Consider the following 19,356-nt stretch of genomic DNA (forward strand, 5'->3'; position numbering starts at 1 on the left):
GGTGTGTGAGGTATGGGTTTAGTGTGGTGTGTGAGGTATGGGTTAAGTGTGGTGTGTGAGGTATGGGTTTAGTGTGGTATGTGAGGTATGGGTTTAGTGTGGTGTGTGAGGTATGGGTTTAGTGTGGTGTGTGAGGTATGGGTTTAGTGTGGTATGTGAGGTATGGGTTTAGTGTAGTGTGTGAGGTATGGGTTTAGTGTGGTGTGTGAGGTATGGGTTTAGTGTGGTGTGTGAGGTATGGGTTTAGTGTGGTGTGTGTGGTTCAACAGACCGTCGATACCCTGATGTTGAACAGACCGTCTATACCCTGATGTTGAACAACAGACCGTCTATACCCTGGTGTTCAACAGACTGTCGATGCTATGGTGTTCAACAGACCGTCGATTCCCTGGTGTTGAACAACAGACCGTCGATGCCCTGGTGTTCAACAGACCGTCGATGCCCTGGTGTTCAACAGACCGTCGATGCCCTGGTGTTCAACAGACCGTCGATGCCCTGGTGTTCAACAGACCGTCGATTCCCTGGTGTTGAACAACAGACCGTCGATACCCTGGTGTTCAACAGACCGTCGATGCCCTGGTGTTCAACAGACCGTCGATACCCTGGTGTTCAACAGACCGTCGATGCCCTGGTGTTCAACAGACCGTCGATTCCCTGGTGTTGAACAACAGACCGTCGATGCCCCGGTGTTCAACAGATCGTCGATACCCTGGTGTTCAACAGACCGTCCACGCCCTAGTTCTCTGGAGACAAAGGCTTTTTACAACCCACAACCCACGCCTTCTGCGTTCTTACCGTACATAGTTTGTGTTGCTTCGTGTACACAATGTGTACATAGTTTGTGTTGCCTCGTGTACACAATGTGTACATAGTTTGTGTTGCCTCGTGTACACAATGTGTACATGTGTACAGGGAAAGAACACCAAGTGGCGACCCTCGCGGGTATATGGGGTGGTCTTTCTCGTGCACGAAGACGCTTGGTGTCGTGTGAGGGCAGAGTAGGAGGGAAAGAAGGGGAGACAGAGAACCACAGCATGTGAGGAGAAAACAGACAGATAACCCCAGTATGTGATGAGAAAATAGACGGATGAAGAGTCAGTGAACAGATAGATAGATAGATAGATAGATAGATAGATAGAGAGAGAGAGAGAGAGAGAGAGAGAGAGAGAGAGAGAGAGAGAGAGAGAGAGAGAGAGAGAGAGAGAGAGAATGTATCCAAAGGGATAAAAGAGAGAGAGAGACACACACACACAGAGGGTGTGTGAGTGAGAGACAGAGGGAGTGGGAGACATTCTTGCACAAGACGTTGGTTTTCCCCAAAGAGCTTAGTTTCCTGTTTTGGTGTCGGCCACTTCCCACTCTCTCCCTCCGCGCTGTCCTTTGAGGGCACCAAGCTCCTCCCTCCCCAGCGCAGCTTGGTCCCCCCTCACGATGTGTACTGAAGAAGGCAAGAATGTATATACTCGTCAGTATACATCCACCGATACATACACATACATTAGCCAACACGGTCTCTCTCTCTCTCTCTCTCTCTCTCTCTCTCTCTCTCTCTCTCTCTCTCTCTCTCTCTCTCTCTCTCTCTCTCTCTCTCTCTCTCTCTGTATCTTTACACTTCTTCGCCATTTCCCTCGTGAGCTAAGTACCTTCCAGAAGAGAGGACTAAGCCTTAGAAAAAACAAAAAAAGGGAAGAAAAGATCCTCATTTGACTCTTTCCTCTGTTCCCCTTTTGGAAAGTAATATAGGAGGGGAGGATTTTATACCACCACCTGCTCTCCCCACCTCTTGAGTCGCCTTCTGCGACACGGAGAGAGAGAGAGAGAGAGAGAGAGAGAGAGAGAGAGAGAGAGAGAGAGAGAGAGAGAGAGAGAGAGAGAGTACACAATCTGCCTTGCTTATGTCGTTTTCTATGAATTCTAAAACTTTCTTGTCCAGCCACAAGGACAGACCCCTCTGGTGGAAGTTGCAGCTGGCTCCTCCCGACTTACGGGAATTACCACACTTATGGGACACAGTGTCGGTGTGTGTGTGTGTGTGTGTGTGTGTGTGTGTGTGTGTGTCTTAACCCTCCCCCCGTCCCTCCCCTTTACCCTCCTTCCCTCCACCCTTTGCCCGCGAAAGTCTGGTGTGGTCTGTGAGTCACGCACGGGTCGGCGAGAATGTCCTTCTTAGGACACAATCGTCTTCGTCCACGAGATTCTCTGGTTGGCCCTCCTCTTGCCGTAAGCACGAGTGTTTCTTAAGGTATTATGAGGGTAGAATAATCATCTCTCGTACGTTCCCAAGTGTCGTCAAGTTGTGAACTCGCGCACAATTTTCGGGAGGTAGATATGTGTGTCCCAGTTAACTCTTTTTTTTTTTTTTAGCAGCTCTTGAAAAGATGAAAATAAGTTTTCAAATTTGTGTCGCAAAATTGAGTCTGGCAATACAGAGACACTTACGACCAAACCCTACAATGATTCTAAATCGTCCCAGTTATTGGCTTAATCTAAAATGTTTTCTAGGTATTTCCAGGTGGTTTCGACAGTAGCAGGTGGCACCCACCCTTGCTATTCTCTTTCTCGTAGGTGTAGTGGATGGGGCAGGCACCCCACCTACCAGGGAGGTACCAGCGCCTAGGTTTCTAGGGGGGATCAATGGAGGAGGGAGGGAGGGAGGTAGTTGCAGCGGTGCGTTGAGCCTGCACCGCGGCGTTTGTCATGTACCCGCTTTCCAGGCCCAGATCGCTAGCGATGCTTTCCCCTTGTCCCAACCACATGGCACCTGGTGCCTCCCCCGTCTATGATGCCACTAACCCACCTGGTGCCTCCCCCATCTATGATGCCACTAACCCACCTAGTGCCTCCCACCCTCTAGATACCACTCATCCACCTAGTGCCACCCATTGTCATGGTGTCTTCCACCCACCTATTGCCTCATACCACCTGGAGCCTAACACCCACCCACCTAACTGTCCCTTGACCTACCTGCAGGACGGAGCGGAAGAAGGGGCTGGCGGCGACGAGGACTATCCTATGGGCGGGGATGGAGGCGCCCCTGGTGGCCACCGTCAGGTCGGCGGAGTCTGGGTCCTGCTCCAGGCGGGCCACCTGCTGCGTCAGGTGGCTCTCATGACCCTCCCACTTGACCCGGTACTCCTCCGGCTGCGCCCCGTCCTGAACAGATCGCCTGCCGGAGGAAGACGCCTTTAGTCACCGTTCTGTCTACTACAGGAGAGAAGGAGAGAGCGTGATGGTGTGATTAGTCTTCCTGGAGGGAGTGCACGTGTACAACAGGTAAGGTGTTACTTTATTTCTTTTACAAAGACAAAAAGTAGCGAAGAAAGTCAAGCCGACGCGTGCATACTGTAGCCAGGCAGCAGAGTGTAAACCGGAGCCTGCGTTATCTCTCCCTCACAACAGTACGTTCAGCGGCGTGGCTTTGCCTTGCGTCAAAACCTGACAAGACACTACTTCTGTCTCCCAGCGTCGCCTCGAAGTGTTCCAGAAAGTTAGCTCTTGTAAGCTCGTGACTCATTACAGTTACATGCTCATCGTCGGTACAATACCGGTATCTGAGTCACTCCGGGAGGGGTGGGGTGGGGGGTCATTCTTTCCTCTGATACCTCGTTGAGGTACCATCAAGTCACCACTACCCATGTTATGCCACCAGGTACTTCTTGCCTGTAGTACTAGGTCGGTATTGAGTACTAGGTAGACAAGAGACAGGGGATTTGTGACATTTATCAAGACATTAGGTCGCCAACGGGAGTGATACTTGACCATACTCACTTCCTTTGCGGTTTAGTGTACATGGCGTACCCTCAGCTATGATCGCGTGGACTTTCACATAACCCTTCGTGGGTCAGGTCAAAGACCACGCCTGCAAAAACCCTCCCCTAAGGTCTTAGCGTCGCGTTGTTGCCCATTAGAACCAGCGCAGCGGTTCCCAACGGCATGGCCGAGTAGGCAGGCAGGCCACTATCAGGGTAGCCCCCTCAGACCCAGGTGGTGGCGGCAGCACTAGTTAGGAAGTGCTTCAGCGGTTGCGCCACCGACCATCACGGAGGAGCTGCCGAGGTTAGGCTTGGCGTTGCGTCACCTGCCGGTTACAGACGCCCGAACAACCGCACTCACATCCGGTCCTGGTGGCTAGGTCCTCAGACGAAGGACCCGCCGCCATCTTGGCCTGTGTGTGTCCATGACCAGAACTGCCGGAGGTCACAAGGATTCAATTTTGGCAACAGCAGATCACGCCCCCCTCTTCCATTTTGATCTGCACGACCGAAAGATTCACTGGGAAGTCTGGGGGTGGAGAGAGAGAGAGAGAGAGAGAGAGAGAGAGAGAGAGAGAGAGAGAGAGAGAGAGAGAGAGAGAGAGAGAGAGAGAGAGAGAGAGAGAGAGAACCACGTAGAAAACATCCCCAGCTTGCTGTTCCAGTCCTCATGATTGGTATAGGCAATCAAATGAACTCGAATTAAGTCTGATCTTATTTCCATGTTCTGCCAAAGAATATCAGACCCCCAAGGCACTGTGATGTTAACTGCTCGGTCAAAAGCTTCTATAGCTGAGAAAACTCGCTTTACATCAGACCAGTCAACTATTTTTGTCGTCTAGTTTGTGTTATCGCCTCGCAGACTTCATACAAGATGTTACCCGCTTTCTTAAAGATAACTTTAACTTTAGGCAAGTCTACAGGAATTTTGAACGTGGCGTTGTTGACATTTTTATTTACATGTTCTTGCGTCAGAACGTATTTTCATCATACGTTCTTCTTAAACTCATCGGCGGTGTTGATGTTCATTAATACATCGGTCAGACAACATGTGGCAAGTTGTCCGTAAACGATAAGGTGTTGCGCCAGTGGCCGGGGGCCGCTCAGCGGCGGGTCCTTTATCTATTATTAATCTCAAGTTGAACAAAGATCTTGAGAAGCCCCAAACCGCACCAACCATAGTCCCGCATCCTTCGGTTTGAATCCCGGATTTCGAGGGGAAAGTCTAATGTTTTTTGCACTATTCACGAACATTATCATGAAAAAATTATTTTTTTCCCTTGGCATATCTTGTGATGATTGAAGAATTAAGTTAGACACGACAGAAATGAATTTAGGAATATTTTAGCCCGACGCGTTTGGGGTGGAGCCTAGCTTTCGGTGGCTGGGGGGCGGAGCCTGGAGACCCGTCGGGGGCGGAGACTACGCTCCCATTTCCTTCAAGATGGACTCGCCTACCCCCGGGGACTGGCACCGCAACCTTATGAGATTTACCGCATCTTTTCCTTTTCTCGTGTCTTCACTAATGCCATGGAACATATACGATGTTTGTGCGTATGGAATAGATGTGAATTAAGGCATTGAGTCGGTCATCATGACTGCTACCATAGTAAGCGCGCCATTACAAGTGTGTCCTCGTCTTCAAAAGAGCGTCTCGGCCTTGCTAAGCTATTGTTCAAAAACACGATTTACCTTTTCATTTACGGATATATTTCTAGAGAAATAAAACTCATATATTTCTTAGTTTTCGGAGAGCTTAATTAATATCGGAAAAAGAAGGGAAAAGAAAGGATTTTAAGTTGTGGGTCTTTACATATGTGCACACGGAACCTCTGTGGTGTAGTGGTCAGTGTTGCTAAACGTATTGCATGCATGGGCCCTCCTGAGATCAAGCCTTCTCGGGTTCGAATTCCGGTCGCGGCAGCCGGTCCACTGTCCACCCAAGATGTTCATCCTCCTCAAGCGGCCGGCCGATAAAATGTACAGCTGGCATAAGCTAAGATGTGTGTGTGTGTGTGTGTGTGTGTGTGTGTGTGTGTGTGTTTGCGCGCGCGCGCGCGCAAACATACATAATGAATATATGGTTTATATACACAAGGTTGATAGACGGGGCAATACAAGGGTAAAGTTGTCTTCCTGTGCGAATAATGCTTTTTTTTCCTTGTCTGTTCCTAACGCTACCTCGTTCATGCGAAAAACGGCGAACAAGTATAAAGAACAATCATAACAACAACAACAATAATGATAATAATAATAATAATAATAATAATAATAATAATAATAATAATAATGATAATGATAATTCATATCGCGAATCAAGAAGACGTCTGTCAAATTAGTTACTTAGGACGCCATTTGGTAAAATGTGACAATCGCATGATTACCAAATGGCGTCTTAGCTACGTCTCCGTTGTATATCAACTGACTGTTATATTCCTCTCTTGTGTTTCCCGTGATGATGTGATTATTACGCAAAAGTGCACTTGGGAACTTATCGTGTTTCATTTTCCCCCGTGGCCTCATAGGGATATAAGAATGTTCTATTTAAGCTTCGCAGGTCCACTTGTGATGGTATTACAGACTGTATAAAAGATTATGGACGTGAATTACGTGCATTTCTTATAGATTATATTTTCCGTACGATGTTCAGCTTCCAGTATATAGCATTTATGGTGCTGGTAACCTCAGTACGAATGATTTAGGTTCGATCAGACTAAATGAACAACTGTCAACCTCTTTGTACTTCGCATCGTATCTCATGGTGACATCACAGTCGGGTATCAAGATGAATAAAGGACAAGACCCACTTGCCTCTCCTCTGGACACAAGAGAGGAGCAGGATTTCCTTATCAGTGTGACACCAGATGCCATGAACCTTAAACCTCTTTTGTCTAATGGATCCTAAGTTCTCCCCATCTTGAACCTCTAGTTACAAACCTATATTTAAAAGAATAATCTTCAAAAAGAAAAAGAGGTGTTTTTTTTTTTTGTTATTCATTTTTTGAAAGATTTCTATGTTTTTCTTTAATGAATTTTGAGATAATAGGGAAAAGCGAAGAGGAGGGACGAGTGTCATGTGTCATAAAAAGCGTGCTTCCCCTGTTGTCAGAAGTTGGTGGCGTCAGGTGGTATGTACGTAGAGAGGCGCGTCAGCAGCTGTAAGGACCTCTCCAGCCGCTGTTGTGTAAGGCTTGTGTGTGTGTGCGGAGGCGACGTTCGGGGGGGGGGGGGCAGCTTGAGTCACCGCCCCTTGCGGAAGTGGACGACGGACGAGGGTGTTAAAGGCAGAGAGAACGATCGTGTTAGGAGAACGGTTCTCTCTTGTGTTCTCCATGATGGTGGTCGTGTTAGGAGAACGGTTCTCTCTTGTGTTCTCCATGATGGTGGTCGTGTTAGGAGAACGGTTCGCTCTTGTGTTCTCCATGATGGTGGTCGTGTTAGGAGAACGGTTCTCTCTTGTGTTCTCCATGATGGTGGTCGTGTTAGGAGAACGGTTCTCTCTTGTGTTCTCCATGATGGTGGTCGTGTTAGGAGAACGGTTCTCTCTTGAGTTCTCCATGATGGTGGTCGTGTTAGGAGAACGGTTCTCTCTTGTGTTCTCCATGATGGTGGTCGTGTTAGGAGAACAATTGGCCTGTTCTTCAGGGCAGTGGTGGGGGTTTAGTGGCAGCGACGGAGGTGTGGTGGTAGACCAGCAAGGGTTACCTATCTACTCTATGACGGAGGTAGCTAAGACGCCGTTCTGGTCGGTGGTATGGTGGAGGGCATGAGGGGCCCCCCGGCTGCGTCTGAAGGAGCAGTGGGTAGTAGCGGCAACATGGACTCCACCTCGACCAGGGAGACGCCACTGCTCTGTGCGGTATCCTGCCGGGAGCCAACACCTCCAGGATAATCCCTGCTTACCAAACCCCTTTATGAGTGATCGCGCCATGACTATGTCACTAGACACAGATGGAGGAGACAGGAAACTGAGACACACACACACACACACGTCCGGATGGGACACGAAGGAGAGACAGATAGATAACCTTTGGGTCACCGCCGCTGACCTGAGGGCGTTGGCGTGGGTCACTGTGAGTGCCATCTTTGGGTCACCTTGCTCTTAAAAGTGCCGTCGACCCTGACACGCCCTAAGATAGCTACCGTGTCTGCTTCACCGCTAGCCACCACCTGCAGCTCTGACGAAGGTTTGCTGCAAGAGGAAGGTCGGTGTGGCGACCCAGATAGCTGGCACGGTCTGGTTGCGTCATGCTAGTTGAAGGGTACTAGCTGCGGTTTACTAGTCTTAGAGTACTAGCAGGAAGATACTAGCTGCGGTTTACTAGTCTCGGAATACTAGCAGGAAGATACTAGCTGCAGTTTACTAGCCTCGGAGTACTAGCAGGAAGATACTAGCTGCGGTTTACTAGCCTCGAAGTACTAACAGAAGATACTAGCTGCGGTTTAATAGCCTCGGAGTACTTGCAGGATGATACTAGCTGCGGTTTACTCAGCTTAGAGTACTAGCAGGAAGATACTAGCTGCGGTTTACTAGCCTCGGAGTACTAGCAGAAGATACTAGCTGCGGTTTACTAGCCTCGGAATACTTGCAGGATGATACTAGCTGCGGTTTACTCAGCTTAGAGTACTAGCAGAAAGATACTAGCTGCGGTTTACTAGCCTCGGAGTACTAGCAGAAGATACTAGCTGCGGTTTACTAGTCTCGGAATACTAGCAGGAAGATACTAGCTGCGGTTTACTAGCCTCAGAGTACTAGCAGGAAGATGCTTGCTGCGGTTTACTAGCCTCGGAGTACTAGCAGAAGATACTAGCTGCGGTTTACTAGTCTCGGAATATTAGCAGGGAGATACTAGCTGCGGTTTACTAGCCTCGGAGAACTAGCAGGAAGATACTAGCTGCGGTTTACTAGGCTTAGAGTAATAGCAGGAAGATACTAGCAACGGTATATCAGCCTTAGAGTATTAGCAGGAGGGTCCTAGTCAGTGTATACTAGGAGGAAGGCACTTGCCATGGCGGACTAGGAGGAAGGCACTAGCCATGGCGGACTAGGAGGAAGGTGCTGGTTCGTAGCATACTAGGAGAAAACCAGTCTAGGCAATACTAGGAGGAAGATTAGCAGCCACACCATACCAGAGAGGACGATAGGAGCCGTAGCCTACTAGCTTGAAGGTAATAGTTGCAGGGAGGTAGTGAGGGCGAACGAGTAGCCACTGGGCGTATGTGTGTGTGTGTGTGTGTGTGGGGCGCTGGTCAAGAGTGCGTGGGAAGGGAGGAAGTACGTGAATCACCCTCCTCCATCCCCCACTACCCTTTGTTCTCCTCGAGCTTGTCGAGTCTGACCGCGACATTTTCTTCTTGCTCTTGTATTGGCCCTGGGGGACGCCGACTGACGCCCCACACTAGGTCTGGCCTTCCTTCAGCTACACGACCCTCCGAAGGGCTTGTGAAGGTCGGCCGTGCAGGCAGATGCGTGTGGAGGTGGGGAGGTCCACGAACTGATGTAATATCATTACGTTGGTGGGTACCGATGTGTATACAAAGGGGGTGGAGAGGGAGATGGGGTGCCACTGATACAGGCCGTGCCCTACCGTTTTTGATCGCCTGTCGCTCTCTCTCTCTCTCTCTCTCTCTCTCTCTCTCTCTCTCTCTCTCTCTCTCTCTCTCTTTCTCTCCTCTCTAAAGACGTTACTGCCTACGGGTGACTTATTTCACCCTCTTTTACATGCCGTAACCTCGAAAACATCGTTGCATTTGTTTGGTAAACTTCACGTTCAAGTAAATAAACGTCTCACGTCACTCTGTCTCTCCAAGACACGGTCTCTGGGGCTGTATGCAGAAAAATTCTTAGATTTCTGCTTATTTTTATGCTTAGATGAGCAAGTGACAAGTGCCACACAGAAAAGGACTAAGCATGATGCTTAGCAAAACTTAAGCATAAGATTTAAGAAGTATGTATGAAATGCAGTTTGGGTCAAAATATTCGTTGTCTGCTAAGCAAATACTTTAGCGTAGGGCAGCTTTCAGAAACATGCTTAGCAAAATTCTTAAAGTTAAGTAACTTTCTTTGGGGTTAAGCATACTTAAGCATTCTAAGAAGTTATCTGCATACGGCCCCTGGTCTTTGTCACCAGACGAAGGGCTTGTCTCTTCTCGTCAAATGTTTCTTAAAGATACGAAAAAAAGATTGAGGAGGGGATCACAGCGTACGTATTCGAGATCTTGTTGTAAGTCCAAGACAGATGGTGTTGAGGGATCTTGGTATGCAAGTCTTAGAGAGATGGTGTGAAGGGTTCTTATCATTACCAGATACGAACACATGGTGTGAAGGTACCTTACCATCATACAAGTCTCGAACACATGGTGTGAAAGGGGACCTTATCATCATACAAATCCCGAATACATGGTGTGAAAGGGGACCTTATCATCATACAAGTCCCGAATACATGGTGTGAAAGGGGACCTTATCATCATACAAATCCCGAATACATGGTGTGAAAGGGGACCTTATCATCATACAAATCCCGAACACATGGTGTGAAGGTGACCTTATCATCATACAAGTCCCGAACACATGGTGTAAAAGGACACAAGTCCCGAACACATGGTCTGAAGGGTACCTTATCATCATACAAGTCCCGAACACATGGTGTGAAGGTGACCTTATCATCATACAGGTCCCAGACAGATGGTTTTTTTTTCTAGAGCCCTGAAGGTAATGTCAGTCCCAGACCGACGGGCGTCAAGAGCCCTTCTCACTGACCCGTCCTGGACAGATGGTGTGAAGGGTTAGTCACCTCTGGGGTGGGTGCGGCGTGTGGTGCAGTAGGACAAGAGCCTCGTCAGGAAGAAGGACGCGCGCGCACACTGATAATGCTCTACTTGTACAAATGCATTTCCTGTTGGAGACTCGAGTGGCAGTCCCCCGTCGTCAGCTGTAGCTCGACCGCCTCAATGGACGGGGCCCAAAATCCCCCGGGCCACGTTTAACGAAGGCAAAATGTCAGCCTCGCTTTAAAAAGTTAGCCAAGTGTTCCTCCCTCATTTAACGAAGCCAGGATCTCGGCCTCATTTAACGAAGCCTAGATCCCGGCTTCATTTAACGAAGCGCAGATTTGTACTTCGCACAACGACGGCGTAATCCCTGCCCCGTTCAGCGAATCGCAGATCCCCCAACAGAAGAGCCAAAGGTTAAGGAGCAGGATGTGGAATCTTTCGATCCTGTATACAATGTGGGAAATGAGAGTATGTTTCTGAAGGGATTATGAGGGAGGAAATGAGGTGATAGCGTCCAGACAGACAGACAGACCTCCCCTCCACACACACATACTCTGACCTTTGTCCTGTGACCCCCTGGCTTGTGACAACAGTCTGTGACGTAGTGGTGGGGAGGAGGGAGGGAAGGGGGAACAGCGAGGAGGAAGAGGGGGGAGTGCACTTACACCAGCAGCAGCTGACCGGACCTGACCCAAGGGCTTATCTGAGTGTCCTCGTATCACGGACATGGGGGCTCATTCCTGCCTGAACACCAGGAACACCAAGACACGACACCCCCTCACTGCCTGAACACCAGGAACACCAGGACACGACACCCCCTCACTGCCTGAACACCAGGAACACCAGGACACGACACCCTCTCACTGCCTGAACACCAGGAACACCAGGACACGACACCCCCTCACTGCCTGAACACCAGGAACACCAGGACACGACACCCTCTCACTGCCTGAACACCAGGACACGACACCCCCTCACTGCCTGAACACCAGGACACGACACCCCCTCACTGCCTGAACACCAGGACACGACACCCCCTCACTGCCTGAACACCGGGACATTCACTACATTCACATAAGGATAACCAAGACATTCACTTCCTTCACACAGAGCATTCACACTACACACGAAGTACCAGTGTTATCCACAGTGTCTCTCTTTAACTACCCTTCCATGGCACGACTAACCCAGGAAAATCCACAACAAATGCAATTACGGCACCAGCTGAGTCTCTCATAATAAATGTGGGTAGGTCACTCTTTTTATGCCCGAAGGTACCAATATTTTTTTTTCTTTTTCTTTCCCCCGATCCTCAAAAGTCAGGTCCAGTGATCCGTCACCTTATGTAAAAGTCATACCGTCATGCTCAAGGGTCGTACCTCAACCACAGCCACAACCTCACAACCACAACCTCACAACCACAACCTCACTACCAGCTGCCTCTGTAATCAGAAGTTACCATCGTGCTTTCAGATGGACCGAGAGAACAGTGACCAACCAGCCAGCTGGGTGTCTGTTGTCACCATCTGTCGTACGTCAATGGACGGCTGGGCTCAGCCAGCTGGTTGTGTTATCACCATCTGTCGTACGTCAATGGACGGCTGAGCTCACTTAGCCCAGCTGGTTGTCTGTTATCACCATCTGTCGTACGTCAGTGGACGGCTGGGCTCAGCCAGCTTGTTGTCTATTACCACCATCTGTCGTATGTCAGTGGACGGTTGGGCTCGGCCAGCTGGGTGTCTGTTATAACCATCTATCGTGCGTCAATGGACGGCTGGGCTCAGCCAGCTGGTTGTCTGTTATCACCATCCGTCGTACGTGAGAGGAGGGCTGGGCTCAGCCAGCTGGTTGTCTGCAGCTGGTTGTCTATTATCACCATCTGTCGTACGTGAGAGGAGGGCTGGGCTCAGCCAGCTGGTTGTCTGCAGCTGGTTGTCTGTTATCACCATCTGTCGTACGTGAGTGGAGGGGCTGGGCTCAGCCAGCTGGGTTATCAGGGTGGTATTACCCAGCAGAAGGTGGACTTCCCAGCGGATGTCCTGTTATCTTTACCGTGGCTCCGACGCCCTAATGAGGAGGAACCGGGCCAGGGGTGGGTGGATGGGGGGGTTGGGTGGGTGGATGGGTGGGTTGGGTGGGTGGGTGGGTCTTGACCGACCGACCGTGAGCGACTGACTCTTCGCCAGCGACCACCGCGGGGAGCGGCGAAGGAGGGAGGTGGGGAAGGTGTCATGCCATCCTCCCTCCCTCCCTCACCTTCCTCGAGTTGCCATGGGGACTGATTATATGTTTCCCTCTCTCTCTCTCTCTCTCCTGAAACATGGGTCAGCAGGGGGTTCATGGGTGTGAGGGGGGAGGGATGGAACGAGCGATTGGAATTGTGGGGGATGGGGGTGGAGAGGTGGGGAGGGGGGGAAAGACTGAGGAAGTAGAGGGTTGTGGGGTGAATTTTGGGGAGACTGTGAGGGAGTGAGGAGTTGTGGGTGTTGTGGTGAAGGTGGGTTGTGAATTGGGAAATGGGGCGAGACTATGAAGGAGGGATGAGACAGTGCGATTTTGAGGAGTTGTTGTGTACATGCCTATATATATATATATATATATATATATATATATATATATATATATATATATATATATATATATATATATGTATATTGTACTTAACTGCCGTCTCCCGCGTTACCGAGGTAGCGCAAGGAAACACGAGGAATGGCCCCCACCCAACGACATGCACATGTATATACATAAACGCCCACACACGCGCATATATATATATATATATATATATATATATATATATATATATATATATATATATATATATATATATATATATATGTATATATATTCCTATGACTCCACGGGGAAAATGAAACACGATAAGTTCCCAAGTGCACTTTCGTGTCATAATCACATCATCAGGGGAGACACAAGAGAGAAATATAACAGTCAGTTGATATACATCGAAGAGATGAAGCTAGGACGCCATTTGGTAAACACCTTCCTGTCCACATAGATACACACACTCTTCCTCTCTTTCTCTCGTGTTAACTTCTGTTTCTCTTGGCGTGGCTCTTGCTAGGAGAGCGACTCGTGAGTAACGCCAGGTTGAGCGCCCACTGTGGAGCCACCACCGCCTCCAGGCAGGTGAGACGCGTTAGGCGTCCGAGACGTGAGGAGATGAAACTGAACATCTGCTCGTGAGAAGCGGATGAGATCAAGTGTATGAAAACAACCGCTTCGCCAAAGTGTATGAAAACGACCGCTTCGTCAAAGTGCATGAAAACAACCGCTTCGGCAAAGTGTATGAAAACTACCGCTTCATTGAAGTGTATGAAAATAACAGCTTCGCCAAAGTATATGAAAATAACAGCTTCGCCAAAGTGTGTGAAAACAACCGCTTCGCCAAGGTGTATGAAAACAACCGCTTCGCCAAAGTGTATGAAAACAATCGCTTCATTGAAGTGTATGAAAATAACAGCTTCGCCAAAGTGTATGAAAATAATTGCATCGCCAAAGTGTATGAAAACAACCGCTTCGCCAAAGTGTATGAAAATAACCGCTTCGCCAAAGTGTATGAAAATAACCGCATCGCCAAAGTGTGTGAAAACAACCGCTTCGCCAAAGTGTGTGAAAACAACCGCTTCGCCAAAGTGTATGAAAACAACCGCTTCGCCAAAGTCTATGAAAACAACCGCTTCGCCAAAGTGTATGAAAATAACCGCTTCGCCAAAGTGTATGAAAACAATCGCTTCGCCAAAGTGCATGAAAACAATCGCTTCGCCAAAGTGTATGAAAATAACCACTTCGCCAAAGTGTATGAAAATAACCGCTTCGCCAAAGTGTATGAAAACAACCGCTTCGCCAAAGTACATGAAAACAATCGCTTCGCCAAAGTGTATGAAAACAATCGCTTCGCCAAAGTGCATGAAAACAACCGCTTCGCCAAAGTACATGAAAACAATCGCTTCGCCAAAGTGTATGAAAACAATCGCTTCGCCAAAGTGCATGAAAACAATCGCTTCACCAAAGTGTGTGAAAATAATCGCTTCGCCAAAGTGTATGAAAACAACTGCTTCGCCAAAGTGCATGAAAACAGCCGCTTCGCCAAAGTGTATGAATACTACCGCTTCGTCAAGGTGTATGAAAACAACCGCTTCATTGAAGTGTATGAAAATAACAGCTTCACCAAAGTATATAAAAATAACAGCTTCGCCAAAGTGTATGAAAATAACCGCTTCGCCAAAGTATATGAAAACAACCGCTTCGCCAAAGTATATGAAAACAACCGCTTCACTGAGGTGTATGAAAACATCCACTTCACTGAAGTGTTTGAAAACAGCCACTTCATCGTACAGCCACTTCACCGTCATCGCACACAACCCAGTAGTTCTTGGACATCAAAAACTGCTGCGTGCCCCTTGCCTGCGAGCCATGCCAGACAGTCTGTGTGTGTCTGTGGTGTGGGCAGGTTGACCTACCTTACCACATTGTACTGTATCTTCCTGTACACCTGTACATTGTACTGTATCTTCCTGTACACCTGTACATTTTACTGTGTCTTCCTGTACACCTGTACATTGTACTGTATCTTCCTGTACACCTGTACATTGTACTGTCTTCCTGGAAGGCTGTACGTTAGTCTATCTTCCTGTACGCCAGCACATTGTACTACCCTCTAGCTAGACGGTACATTGTACTATCCAACAGCAAGCCTGTATGTTATATCATCTTCCTGGCAATATGTGCGTTGCACAGTACGTTGTGATGTCGCCGTGCAAACGAGAATTTGCAGCGAAAGGCTTTATCGACTGTGGATGAGAGACAGCGGACGCAGCAGGGAAACTTTATATTTCGTAAGAGTTTTTGCACCATGTTACATGCCAGGTGTTACCATTGATTCTGACCCCCTCAGCGCCCGGAAACACATACATTAGGCGGTAATTCTATTACTGTAACGTGAGCGGGAGACGGGCAAGTTACAGCATAACACTTTACTTATGTCATCTTCCCAGAAATACCCTCGATACAGAAGGATTGAAAAAAAAAGATACAGTATCTTTGTCATTAAAGATAATTAGAGGAACTGCTTAGATACATTTCCTCAGTCATTTATCATTATCTTCAGGAACCCATCCGTCGCTAGCATGATCACAAGAACCATCGCCGAACGACGGTATACACACTGTACCCACAACAGCTGAAAACACCGTAGGACCCAAGCATCGCCCTGCGGTACACCAGTGACCCAAGCGTCGCCCTGCGGTACACCAGTGACCCAAGCGTCGCCCTGCGGTACACCAGTGACCCAAGCGTCACCCTGCGGTACACCAGTGACCCAAGCGTCGCCCTGCGGTACACCAGTGACCCAAGCGTCACCCTGCGGTACACCAGTGACCCAAGCGTCGCCCTGCGGTACACCAGTGACCCAAGCGTCACCCTGCGGTACACCAGTGACCCAAGCGTCGCCCTGCGGTACACCAGTGACCCAAGCGTCACCCTGCGGTACACCAGTGACCCAAGCGTCACCCTGCGGTACACCAGTGCGTCTCAGGGTAAGCGGCTGTAGCCAGAGGGCGATCAATGTTGATCGGCTGACCTGTAGTCGCATTAATTCAGGGTCATCAAGGCCGCCAACAAGCTACAGACACCAAAGGAAAACATCGTGTAAACACCTTCGTTAGGTGTTCGCGATAGATTCTTCAAGACCACACCTCTCTCTCTCTCTCTCTCTCTCTCTCTCTCTCTCTCTGAGACCCACAGCAGTTGCTGCCCGAGTGTGTAAAACAGACTTGTCATTGTTGCGAGGGTTGTAGGATAGAGAATCGTCCAGTGATGTCGCCAAAAAGGTTTGGTGGAGAACTGGAAAAAAGAACCTGTAAATGTGGTTCTTCATGTTTGTGAATCTGGTTCGAGTTTGAGAGAAAAATATTCTTGCCAGATTTTGATTTAAACTCTGCCTTAATAAAGGACTTGTTTCAGACAAAGGGAAAATGAAGAGAATTTGTGATATTTCTCGTTTCTGAGAATAATTCAACCGTACTTTTTTTTTATGATGGGTTGGAGGGACTGCATTGTCTGGGTAATTCATAACCAGCTGTCGTAAACAGGAGCTATATTATTGTTGAAATGGTACAAACAACCATTTAGCCAGGAAAACAAAAGAGAGTTTTATTTACGTATGTTTCTGTTTAATGTTAAGACACTGACGTATTAACCCTCCAGCGACAAGTGATGGTTTGACATCGCACGACGTAGGCAGAGTTGCGACTCCATCTACTCACTGACGGAAACTTGGATAATGTTTCCCTGATGGAACAACCATAGTGAGGAAGGAGAGAGAGTAAACAGATGAGGGGGAAGGAGGAGGAGGGGGGGCAGAGGTAACCATCTGGTGAAAGCATGTGTCACATTTTAAGAACTTAAAGATTCCGCTGTGGACTCTTCACTCTGTATGATTTAGGGAAGAAACGCTGATGGACAGAGTCTGTTTAATTGCTCTCATGTTACATATTACTCCTCCAGCAGAGCTAGACGAGCACGAGAGCAGGAAAACGTTGGGAAACGATCATTGTTTGGGTTGGGAGCGTAAACGTTAACTGCGAAGAATATTGCTGAAGGTCCCGTAAATAGGAAACTTTTGCGGAGAGAAATAAGATCCTGGACAAAGATGGATCCCACATGAGGGTGAAAAAAGAGATAAGACATTCAGGTATGTGTGTGTTCAGATAATGTTCTCAAATAAACTGAGAGCAATCACACAGCAGTCCAGGTGCAGTGTGGAACGAAGGAGGAAAATCCCAATGAAGATGAAGTGGACTCAGATCTACAGAAAAATGAAGTGAAAACAAGAAGAACAGTAGAGCAATAAATGATTAATAGGAAAGGAGATTGAGAGGCTCAAAGCCGACACTGGAAACCATATCAAAGTTTTACACTTGTTTTTGTAAACTCTACGAGAAAGGAACAGAAAGGAACCCTACGTCTGTGATTCTCAGTGCAGGTGAGACCAGCAGGTATATAAACAGTTCTTCACCAGTTACACGAGTCTATCCTGAATACATTCGTCTGCAAAGGATTCCTCTCGTAGCTCTAGGGTCACTAGTTAGACAGGGTGTTCGATTCTCCTCAATCTCTGTTCCAGAGGAGGCGCGAGCGTACGGGGCGAGACAGGATATCGGGAGGACAGTTTACCAGCCAGGTTAAGGGAAAATATAGGTAAGTAACCCCTTACGAAGACGTGGAAATGGAATCGGTGCGATGCCCATTTAAGCGGGATGCTGAAGCGCTCATTTCGCATACATCTGCGAACGACGTGACTTCAAACACCGGCTGAGAACTGAGTTCGGTTGTCGAACTTAACCATACAGTGAGGACGCATTGGCGGACACACACGCACACGGACACGGACATCCCCGGGGAACAGAAGAGATGGTCTTCCTCCGCGTCGTTCGTAAGGACCAAAGATGTGTGTGTGTGTGTGTGTGTGTGTGTGTGTGTGTGTGTGTGTGTGTGATCTGTCACGAAGAACATTACCGGGACGTCCATAAGCCCTTATGTGTAACAACAGATTGTAACGGTTTGACTACGTTCATCATATCATTATCTACGTGTCGTAAATCAGGTTTCCGGGTTGTGCTGAGGGCATGCGACGGACGCAACTTGATTTGGGAGGGTTGGGGGGGATGATAAAGAGGATGAAGACCTAGGGCAAAGGATTGGACTGTGAGGCCCCCAGGCGTTGAGCAACGGCTACATGGGAGTCTGACTTGGGGGAGTTGTGTTCACAGGCATAGGTAACCAGGGGTGAGCATGGGGGCATACACGTGTTCATGGGTGAGCATGGGGGCATACACATGTTCATGTGTGAGCATGGGGGGCATACACGTGATCATGGGTGAGCATGGGGTGATACACGTGTTCATGTGTGAGCATGGGGGGCATACACGTGATCATGGGTGAGCATGGGGGGCATACACGTGATCATGGGTGAACATGGGGGCATACACGTGTTCATGGGTGAGCATGGGGGCATACACGTGATCATGGGTGAACATGGGGCATACACGTGTTCATGGGTAAGCATAAGGGTACACGTAATCATGGGTTGAAAATGAGGTTTTACACACGGACGGGCGAGGATGTGGCCCCCTCACTCTCTCTCACGTGATCATGGATTTCACATGGGCATGGGTGAACATGGGGTAGGAGGGGTTGTTGAGCATGGGGGTTCACACTGGCATGGGTGAGCATGGGGGTTTGACCAGGAGGATAGCGTAGGGTAGCGGTAATGGTGTCGTACGTCAGGAGACAATGGGACTTACCTGTACGCGTTGAGTAGATGGAGCCGCGCCAGGGACACTGGGTCCGCTGTTGCAGCTAAGGAGATTGCGACATCCTCCTCAGCCTCCTCCAGCGTTGAGTTCTCAGCATTCAGCATCTTCCAGGAGGCTCAGCACGAAGTCCCTCAAGCCCAAGGGAAGCCTAGAGCGCCGTCGGAACTCAAAAACAAAAAAGCTTTTCAACCCCCGAAGATTCCCCAGCGATGTTCAGAGGGTTTCGAACGAGGACATGGCTTCGAGTGACACGTTCTTCACGGTGTTGCTGGAGATCCCGCCTTGGTAGGAAGTCTTTTTTTTCTTCTGCTACTTGGCTTCTTCCGAGGCAAAGGTCTCCTCCTAGGGTGCACGCGTCTCGGGTGTGGAAGGTGAGTAAGGGAGGCCTGGTAACGCGGAGGTGAACAGCAGCGATGGGCGGTGTCCGTTTTCGGCACTGAAGAGCGAGGAACTTGGCACAAGAGAGGTGCTTTGGCGACGGTGCAGCAGTGACT

General features: G+C 48.8%; 1 protein-coding gene across 1 annotated transcript in view; it reads right to left on the reverse strand.

Moving 5' to 3' along the window:
- Positions 1-19,356, reverse strand: part of LOC139756958 (uncharacterized) — a 38,813-nt gene that overhangs the window by 19,201 nt on the left and 256 nt on the right. The window contains exons 1-2 of the mRNA XM_071676903.1: positions 18,851-19,356; positions 2,965-3,166 (exon numbers count right to left, since the gene is read on the reverse strand). The exon at positions 18,851-19,356 is cut by the window's right edge and continues 256 nt beyond it. Of these exons, the coding sequence (XP_071533004.1) occupies positions 2,965-3,166; positions 18,851-18,966 (318 nt within the window). The 5' untranslated portion in view covers positions 18,967-19,356. The remainder of the gene's footprint in view (positions 1-2,964; positions 3,167-18,850) is intronic.

This window comes from Panulirus ornatus, chromosome 23, assembly GCF_036320965.1.
Source record: "Panulirus ornatus isolate Po-2019 chromosome 23, ASM3632096v1, whole genome shotgun sequence".
NCBI lineage: Eukaryota > Metazoa > Arthropoda > Malacostraca > Decapoda > Palinuridae > Panulirus > Panulirus ornatus.